Source organism: Alosa pseudoharengus, unplaced genomic scaffold (genome assembly GCF_046254945.1).
Source record: "Alosa pseudoharengus isolate Yale_2024_CS ecotype anadromous, Long Island Sound unplaced genomic scaffold, YU_APseudo_1.1 YU_APseudo_1.1_scf_6, whole genome shotgun sequence".
Lineage (NCBI taxonomy): Eukaryota > Metazoa > Chordata > Actinopteri > Clupeiformes > Clupeidae > Alosa > Alosa pseudoharengus.
This window is the reverse complement of record NW_027468848.1, coordinates 19,730,867-19,741,276: the sequence shown is the minus strand read 5'-3', so window position 1 is coordinate 19,741,276 and position 10,410 is coordinate 19,730,867. Positions and strand designations below refer to the sequence as shown.

The 10,410-nt window shown below is 43.6% G+C and overlaps 1 protein-coding gene across 2 annotated transcripts in view; it reads left to right on the top strand.

Moving 5' to 3' along the window:
* Positions 1-3,346: 3,346 nt before the first annotated feature.
* Positions 3,347-10,410, top strand: part of rtkna (rhotekin a) — a 56,759-nt gene continuing 49,695 nt past the window's right edge. For both annotated transcript variants that reach the window (XM_076270377.1, XM_076270379.1), the window contains exon 1: positions 3,347-3,668. In XM_076270377.1, coding sequence (XP_076126492.1) covers positions 3,558-3,668 — 111 coding nt within the window. In that variant the 5' untranslated portion in view covers positions 3,347-3,557. The remainder of the gene's footprint in view (positions 3,669-10,410) is intronic.

Sequence of the window (10,410 nt, the reverse complement as noted above, 5' to 3'; positions counted from 1 at the left end):
AACAAGTCAATCGAGTATTTGATTTGTATGTTTTAGGTCCTAATAAGTCAACTGAAAGGACAGAAGAAATCAGTAAAGAAGAAGACCTACAAAAACAGGTGGGGTTCTTGAACAGCGTGCCTCCATCTATCTTCTCAGCATGGGAACGGCTACACGCAGAGACAAAATATCAATATACTGTCATGAACAGAAACACAGACACTGAGACACACATGTGTGCACGTAGACAAACAAACACACACACACGCTCTCTCTCTCTCTCACACACACACACACACACACACACACAGAGAGAGAGAGAGAGAGAGTTGCAGAAAAACAAACTTTTCACTGTATGAACACAATATTTAAGAATAGCTCATTCTCTCTTGCTTCTTTGTTGAAATACTTAATGGAATCTGGAAGACATTGTTTAAAAACAACAGGCTGAAATGTCCTGTTCTGGAAAGAACAACAAAGCCCCTATTCATTCTCAAATAACAGATCAGATTGTTCAATCGAGGCTGTATCATGCCAGTTGAAGGCCCATAACTCTTAGAAACTAAAAGCAGAGGGGAAAATGACGACTTTTTTTACAAGACAGTGCATGTCTTCAATTACATTTCAGGATACTTCTTTTGTCCTTACAGATAGAGTCGTATAGTAGAAATGTACCCGTGAAATGGGTGAGAAAGAAACTGTTCCAGCCTATTGCACCAGTGGTGCCACCACTTCTGTCAAAGTACTGTAATAAATGGCTGGACCATTACAAGGGTGTTTAGGATTAAAAAAGAGATTCACTCTGATGCCCCAGACAGAAGCTGTCTGAGAAGAAGTATTCTTTTTGAATTTTTTGATGTTGCCTCACAAGAGCTATGGAGATATTTACCTTTTCTTCATTTTGCCTCTACATCGATTTCACTCTGTTGAACTGAATAGCTGGATGCCATGGTGGAGGTGCTCCGGTCCTCTGACGAGGTGGATGAGCTGGTGTTGAGGAACACGGGGCTGACGGATGACCTGCTGCAGAGCCTGGTCGCTGCCCTGAGGCAGAGCCTGTCCGTGGTCAGCACCATCAACCTCAACCTGAACCGCATCGGCCCGGCGGGGGTCCACAGCCTACTGGAGTTCCTGCACAGCAAGCCACAACTGCAGAGTCTATAGTAAGTGTCCAGTCAGGGGTTGAGTTTGATTTAAAGGTACAATCTGTGAGTCTAAGCCAACGCACTTTCCAAGTCCAATTTCACAAATGGCTCCTCACCATCTGTTAGCTGTCTGTTCTTTATGTGTTCTCAGAACAGTGTGTGCAATAATCCAGCAAATCAAAGTATTGCTTCAGGCACACTAAAGGAAGAGGTTTTATTTCATTGGCTGTTGAGCTCAATATCAATAACCTGTTGCCAAAATAACAGACTATGCTGAACCTTTAGATGTGAAACAACTGGTTTGTGAATCGATGGCTTGTTTGTGATTCTCTTCATGAGGAAAAATGCTTGAAGATGCATTCCCTTAATCTTTTCTTTTGTAGTTTATTTGGGAACAGGTTGGGTGATTCTGGAGTTCAAGTGCTATTGTCGGGACTGGCTGACCTACAGACGAACAGCACAAACAGACAAACAGGGGCGTCACTGCAGCCTCAAACAACAGGAGGAGTGATGACTTTAGCTCCCATTCCACAGCAGGGTGGTCCTCCATTCACTGCCTGTTGTCTCACTGAACTGGACCTTGGTGGGAATGGGATGAGTAGTGACGGCCTGCGAGTTCTAGCCACCTACATGCGGTACCACTCCCAGCTGCGTTACCTTGCTCTGGCACAGACCGGTGGTGCGGACATCACCGCATGGGCCGTGCTGTTCGAAAGCCTGAGGGTAAACGGCAAGCTAACGCACATTATTCTCGATGAGTGCCGACTCGGGGATCAGGGGGCGAAGCTTTTTGCGGAAACACTGAGGGCCAACGTGGCCATTAAGAAAGTGGACTTGGATGGGAACGGCATTTGCGATGGTGGGGGCAGTGCGATCCTAGACGCGCTTTTGAGTCGGAGGCAAAGTCCTCTCCAGCACCTCAGCATGGAGGAGGGCAATTTCATTAGTACAGCCCTCATGGTGAAGATCTTACAGGAAGTGCAGTCAAATGGACCTGCTGTGCAAAATATCAGCATGCCATTCCTCCCACCAACAGGTGTAATACAGCAATAATTCGATAGGGCTTGTGGGAGAACAGTGGACAGTGATTGTAGAGGTAATTGCGGAAAGTTTTGCTTGAATATTAAGAAGACCATATATTCTCATAAAAGGTTCACACATTCATTCAGTCAGTCTTTTTTGCTCTCTTATCTAATACTCACATAGGCCTACATGTGAACATAAACATAGCATCATAGATGTGAGCATAAAAATGAATGAACACCACTCATTATATAATATTCACTAAGGGGTTGTGTGGTCAAGCACAGAGGAAAAGGGTACCAAATAAAAGTTCATTACTGTCAACATGACTAACCACAGACTAGCCGCACAATGACTCCTCAGAGGAATGAGTCTGTTTATGTTACAACTGTTTATATTCATTTCATTGTTTGTCAGTGTTTGGAGACAATGATTGATAAATCTTATCAGCTCAAATATCACTTGGGATTTTCAGTGACTTTATGAGAGGCTGTAAATATTCAGAATATAATATCTGAGCAGTGGGAATTTACTGAATATGTTTCGTGTCCTGAGGCATATTCTTACCACTAGATGGCAACCTAGATGCTCAAAAACCACCTTGGGGTTATTACCATTCTGCCATGCATTAATAAGCATTTAGTGGTCGAATTTACACCATTATTCTTTATCTTCTTTATAGGCTCACAGATTGCACTCTGCTTAAGATTGGAACTGTAGGCCTATACAAAAAATATAAATGTTGCATCAAACTATGTGTCAGACTTCTCACAAAGTAACAGTAGACTAGGACCTACTCAGTTTGTGCAAAGAGAAATACAGTTGTTTTAAGCATTAGGCCTATTATAATACATACAACATGGAAACAACATGCAGCATATACTTTTGTTAGAGTAGTTTATATATTACAATCATTGACAGAGGTGGTCGATATAGGTTATGCTATTCTACACAATAATATGTAAAAACATACAATGGACACGTGTAAAACTGAAATATTATTTTCCGTCTGTCAGAGAGAGAGAGAGAGAGAGAGAGAGAGAGAGAGAGAGAGATCCTGTGTCTCATCATAAGAAACCCATGGCATTGCAGCCACCGGGAGGGGACGCCCTTCAGACGTAGGAAAAGTTTACAATGGAAAAGTCAAATAGAACAGTCACGATGGGTTCCCTTAGAAATCCTAGCAGTGCAGTGTTGATGTGACATCAGAAAGCTGGTTAAAGTCGGTCTCTCCATTCGTTTTTTAATAACATGAGAAAATACAATTTTCCTAAAAACGGAAGAAACCCTCGTTTACGATTTAAATCTCAGCACACTGAGAGGAAATAATTTTAGAGCGTCGCTGTAAGGAGTTAGCCCTCACTGAAAGAGTTGCTGCACGTATCGAATGCGAAAAATATCATAATCATCATGTTTTGCCGAAATCAGACGGCCAGGGCGACCATTGCTCGGGGTTCCGCTTTGGAAATGGAGATAAGGCGAGGAAAATTCAGACGAAGCATTTTCTTGGACACATTACAGGTAGGCTATGGTCACCCGAATTCACAGACGACTGCTGCTTTCAAGTTGCCGTGGACCCCTTGTCTCGACCCACGCCTCGTGTAAAAATACCCGATCCATTTGATTAAAAGGGCATTGACACTTAAACGACATTACCTCCTATACATTTGTGTAGTCTTCCACCGCTGTTTAAGTTATTCTATTAAGCAATTTATCTTAAGGTGTTCAATTTAGCCTATGTGTCGGCAACACTCTCATGTTGTTTTACGTCACTTAGACCACTGCTGCACTTGATTACTTTGTTACTTTTTCCCTTTTAAGTGTAACAGTTTAACAAATGCTTGAGTCAGATGCGATAATGCTTCTGTTTACAGTTAAAAGAGAACAAGTTATAGGGGGGGGGGGCATCATTACCTTCAACTATCCATTCTGTGCAATTAAATGAAAGGGCCTCAGCAAATTGCTATAGCTTTCTTTACTTTAATGCAACCTCTCACGGCAACATCTGTTCACGATTAGGCTGTGTTTGAAATCTTGTATGGAGTGGAGTCTAACCACGTGCTATTTTAGAACAGCCAGAGTTAGTAACAGAGGTTTGACGGAGTTTTGTTCAGATTGTTATGGACTGACTGACTGCGGGTCTGTCAGTGTGTGCGCGCAGCTGCAGTAGCCTGAGCTTGATCAATTTGAGGAATCATACTTTGACATAGTTGGTTTGACTCAGACATTTGGCAAGTATCAATGAATGAGGCAACTGTATGGTGCACTCGAACTATGGTGATTCAGAGGCACTGTGAATCACAGGTTTTTGCAGTGAGCAAATCATGTTCATAAACGGGTTGCATGCAGGTCTTTCTTCTTGACTCGGTTTGAGACATGCCAGGATCTGTTATCTGTCTGTCCCCTTCTCTTAGAATCACTGTTCTCAAACTTCCTCCTGCAACCCCAGTCTCCATTTAGTTCCTCATGTATATTTCATGAGAGAGTGTGCTTGGGCTTTTGTTGGCCTGCCTTTAATGATACCCAAAGAGCAGCTCTTGAGTGCCTCCAAACAGCGCTTGGCACTGCCACTGCCACTGCCACGCTAAACCTGTAGCCAAAGGGGGCTATACAAAGCGTCAGTGCCACGAAGCAGGCAGTGGCATATCAATGAACACACAGTGGCATGGCTTTGAAAGAGATTGCTTCTGTCCGGCTGCCTTAGTGCCAGCTGACGCAGGGATCTTGCCTGTGTGAACTAATGGTTATGACCTCAGCTGTGGCCACAATGCCCAGTGAAGGGGGATCTTTGTGGTCCTAGTGTCCTGTCCTGCCGGTCACATGACCCACTGGACAAGTAGAGTGGCGTTGCTGAGTTAGGTGGGTGAGGAAGTGCGGAGAAACAGACTTGGATGGATGGGAGAGGGGACCCTATTGCCTGATGGTATCAAAAAGCACACAAACATTTCCACATTGGTACACAGACATATTTGCTGTGCATCGGTTCAGCTATCACTCAGAGCGGAATGCTATGCATCACAAATAGCCAGTAGGCCAGCCCTATAGAGGTATGCATAATGGACCTATGACCACAGTTGAGTATCTCTCAGTGCTTACTGTTAGGAAACCCATTTATTCCAGCATTCAGGTATTAGACATTACTTCATGACAGGAAGTCATTATTTTTTTTTTTAATGGTCATGAGTGCACTGGGCTTAGACATGTCTGCTGTTTATTCTCATGAATCTTCCGTTTGCCTTGGCAACCTGTCTGAGAGGAATAACTTCCCTCATGTTGTGTCCATGAGTCAGGCTTCACAGCAGTGCTTGTTTAGCTATATGTGGGTGTACATTTGTGTGTGTGTGTGTGTGTGTGTGTGTGTTTAATCTTGTATGTTTATGTGTGTGACATGTATGTGTGTGTGACTCATATGTGTCTGTGTGACACGTATGTGTCTGTGTGACACGTATGTGTGTGTGTGTGTGTGTGTGCATGCATTGCCCGAGTTGTTCTCTCTCTCTCTCTCTCTCTCTCTCTCTCTCTCTCTCTCTCTCTCTCTCTCTTTTTCTCCCCTTCTTCATATTCTGCTCTCTCTCTCTGGCCACAAAAGAAGTGCCTGCCGGGTTGGTGTCAGCTTTCCTGCATCTCTGGCTCAGCGTGAGCGAGTGAGCCGCCCGTTGGGCCACCAGTGGCAGCAGCAGCAGCAGTTAGATGTAGCGCTGCATCCTGACTGCCTCATGTGGTTTTTCCCCCAGATGTGGTTTGATGTGATGGAGGCTTTCTCTGGGTGGGGAGCAAACCCAGCCTGCCCGCCCACCCGCCCATCCCTCCACCCAAGTTGCCCACCCTGCGGCTTTCACCTCAACAAACGCCACCCCCCCCCCCACCCTTTGGTAGAAACACGTCATAAACACGTCGCAAATACAGTACGAGCGATGGCTGTTTGTTTTGCCCTCTATCTTGCCAAGGCCCACATTGTTCCCCCGCTGCTTGGTGTACGTGGTCTGGCCGATGGATTACTCTGATGTGAAGTGCAGACGTTGAATAACGGAGGCTTCGGGAGACTTTTCCTTGCGCTCCACAAGCTGACTTCCCTGCCTCCTCACTTTCTTTTTGGTTCCCAGAGACTGTTTTTCTGCTCGCTGCATTCTTTTCTGGTGTTTGGTTTTGTTCACCTCTACTCCTCCACTGAGGTCGTGTTTGTTCCTGAAACAGTAAAGCCCATTCGGAAACCGATCCCAGGGGTTCTCCTCTCTGAATGGAGTCCAGTTTGAATAGATGGCTTAGATCTCAGTGGACGGTCTAAGTTCCCACATACTGTTCTACACCTTAACCCCAGTAATCATTGCACAATGCACTAGATGTACAATTACAGCATTATTCCTTGATATGGAGTAAAAATGCATCATGCATTATTTCAGGTATAATTTGGCCTCGATGGACTGTTTAGTTGACTTAACAGATGTAAACTAAACTGGAGTTAAGCCATGTGCATAGTGTGTCGACAAATGCGATGTCTGGCGTTCTAATCACAACAAAAGGGCTCAATCCCCATGTGATGTACACTGTGTTTCCTATAAGGTGATAATGCATATTGTATGCAAGGTGATAATGTGTGAGGAGTGGACAAGTGAATCAAGAGGGAGAGAGAGGGCTTTCAGTGCGGTCAGAAGAGGAAGCCTCGGCTTCAGAGGGGAGGTGGGGTCAGGGAACGCAAACACTTCCCCTCACGGTCGGCAATCAGACCTAAAGAACGCCTAGAACAATGGGCAGTCACTCAGTAATGTTCCTGCTATGCCCCACCCCCCCCCCACACACACACACACACATACACACAAGCTGAGGAGACCAGAGGGTGTGCTTAGCCTGGGCCTGCAGGCAGAGTGAGAGAGAGAAGAGAGAGGTTGAGGCCACAAGCTTATTTTGGGGGCAGCTAGCAAGAGACCAGGCCTGAGGTTTTAGGCCTGGTGGTTTTGCACAAGAAAAAGGAGGCGTGCATATCCCCGGGCCTGTACTTTTGTATTTTCAATATTTAATTTGGGAAGTTTTGCAGGAGAACTCACCAAACATGGAGTGCTAAAATCTTTAAGACTCTAGGGTAACATATTAAATATTTAATTCTTGTAAGAGCCCATTTTAATTAAAAAGTGCATTCTGTGTGCTTGCTGCTAGGAGACTTTGAGACCTGAGAAAAAAAACCCTCCCTATTTCCTACTCTTATCTCAGACTCTGTTTATTCATCTCTCTCAAGGTGAGACAGAAAAAATACCATTACCACTCCTTCAAAGAAAAAATAAATACATTAGCTATCCAGAAACGAACTACTTCGCCTAGTTCTAATTTGTTTACTCTCAAGAGAATGCATTGTGACAGTACTCTGTTGTATGCTATTGCTGTCAAAGAGGACCATTTTAACACATTATGCCTATTTTGTCTGCACTTGAAATAGATTAAAATGAAGTCTTGCACAGCAGTGTGAGATAAGTACTTGTAATTGTACTGTAAGTCCATTCAGTTATTGTAAACCATACCCCTGTTGGTTTACTTTCTCCTTTAGTTAGTCCAAGCATTTAGCAAAGGAGGACTGAAGCAGTTATTGTTGGCTTCATGACAAAGTGGTGAAGTTGTATCCAACTTGCGATCATGTAGGTTATTACCTTGTTACCACCTGTTTATAAGGGCTGTTGCATAAGAATCAGTTTAAGGTGCTTTACACAGTAAGTGCTTTTGTTGTGCTCACAGAGACCACTGAGTCAATACTTGTGTGGTTACATATGACAGCTATTACCACTCTTGCATGGAGAGCCAACGTCATGGCAGAATATTGTGGAGGCCTTCGAAACAAAAGCCTTGTTGTGGTTTGAGCACAAAAGGAGGTTTGAACATAACACGCAAAGGCCTAACATTATCTTAAGTCAGATCTTACGTGGGGGTTTTCAGTTTATTATTTACTTCTGTGGCAATAGGCCAAACAACCCACTGTCACACTGTCTGTGGACAGACTATCTACAGCTGCATCTGTAGAATTCTGAAGGGCCCAGGGACTCTGAATGAGAATATTCCGGAATGTTCAGGCTTGGACAGGGACTTGAGGGACTCCTCCAGACTGTCTCAGATGAGTTAACATCGTTAAGGATTGTGTGTTAGAGGCCAGTTGAGGGGGTTTGGGTGTGTGTGTGAGTGTTGGGTAGCGGTGTTTGGGGGGGTTGGGGGTAGGACTGGAGGGTTAGGCTCATGAGACAGTCACTCGAGGGACCGTTTGACTCGTTTGTGTCTTCGCCAGAGATGATGAATTATCCATGACCAGAACCGGAGAATTAGACAAAAGAGAGCATTATCTGAAGTCAAATGCGACTTCAGTACAGACTGTGCTCTTTGTAGCTGGGAGGTTAATATCCCAGATCAGCCCTCCCACCAGCCACCCCCTCTGATCTGCTGTCTGTTTAACATCAAGGTAGGCTGAGACAGTAAGCCAGTGTGGATTTTCATTCCTCCGGGATTTGGGATGTTCTCTTTCCTCAAAGCCCGCCAAATTGATCGTCCTTCACCTGCACGTCGGAACGCTGTAACGGCCTGTAGCTGACTGGTGGTGTCAGTAGAGATGACCTTCCTAGGTCTTCACTGACTAGTTAAAAGCAGCCGTTGTGGTGGTGGTGATGGTGTGTGTGGTTCTGCCTCCAGAAGAATGTCTGCCATTGATTAACCTTTAACTGACTCTGTTAATAACAGACACCTTTTCCTCCCTGTGCCCTCCAGCTGTATCGCCTTATGCAGCACAGAACAGATAGATAGATAGATACTTTATTGATCCCCAGGGGAAATTCAAGGTCTCAGCAGCATACAGACAACACAAACACATTCTTTAACAGTAGAAAGAGTAATTAAAGTATATAATATAAAAACACAACTAAGCAATAAGAACAGTAGAAGATAAAGAATATGCTAAATATACTAAAATACAAATTATACTAACTAACACTTAATCTAAATCAATTCTAAAAACAGTATCCACATAGTGGTGATTAATCAATCAGAGGCATCCTCAGTAAGCCTCTCAGTCTGACAGTGGATTTTTCACAGCTGACCACCCTTTCCCTCTCTCTCTCTCTCTCTCTCTCTCTCTCTCTCTCTCTCTCTCTCAAAGCTTTCATTCTCTCTTATGTTTTACTGTTAATTTGTATCAGTTTAAAGACTGTTGATCCAACCGTGCTATGTGTTTGCCTTGAGTTTTATTATCTGTAAAAAAAACTGCTTTTTTTAATTTCATTAAGCACCAAAGAGTTTTATCACACTAACAATGGTGTGGAAACAAAGTGATGCCTCCACAAACAGTTTTCTGATCTTATCGTTGGCATCAGTTAACTTAAAGTGCCCGAAGTTCAAAGGGCCTCATTTAGTTGATCTTAATTCATGGCATAAGTGCACAGAATGCCATAATGATTTAACACCCATCCCTGCTGGCCAAAGGAAGAGACATGCCAACAATCTGGTCTCCAGAGTCCAGCTGGGGACGGGGTCTGAAACTCGAGCCCAGTTACATCACCAAACCCTGGGGCTTAGCCCTCCATTCCCTCAGCAGACAAAGAAGAGTGGTCAGTACATCCTCACAGCCACATGCACACACACAAAGACACACACACTCTCTCTCTCTCTCTCAACACACAAATCTACACACATTCAAACAGTTAAGGGAGAGATCAGAAACAGCAGTTGGCTTGCGCTAATAGTTTTTTAAACAGCAGAGTAACCTTTGCTGTATTAGTAGGATCATTCTGTGTCAAATCAGACAGAATCCTGGAAAATGGTTGCTGCACTATCTCACCGACTTTGCTCAAAGTTTGTACTTTGTACACTTAAACACTGTTACTTTGTCCACCTCAACATTGATACTTCGTACAGTAAATGCAGATACAATGAGCTACTTCCACATATATTTTAAAGCTTACTAGCTACCCCGCATACCTTTTACTTCTTTGAATATGACTGAAAAACGCAACCTACCCTTGTTTTATCCTATTAAATGTGGAGAATTCAACATAGGCTTAAAGACAAAACAATGATTTATACCAAATGCATAAAAAACAAAACAATGATTTATACCAAATGCATAAAAAACAAAAATGTACTTTTTTCCCATATCTAGGGCCTTGTAGAAAATATATCTCAATAAATCATGCCGTACAAACTTTTAGGGGTTCAGCCATATTGTGAACATAGGCTACTTGTCTTCCATCCTAGTTTGGGCTGGCTATGAATAATACTTATCAAGATAATATCCAAACAT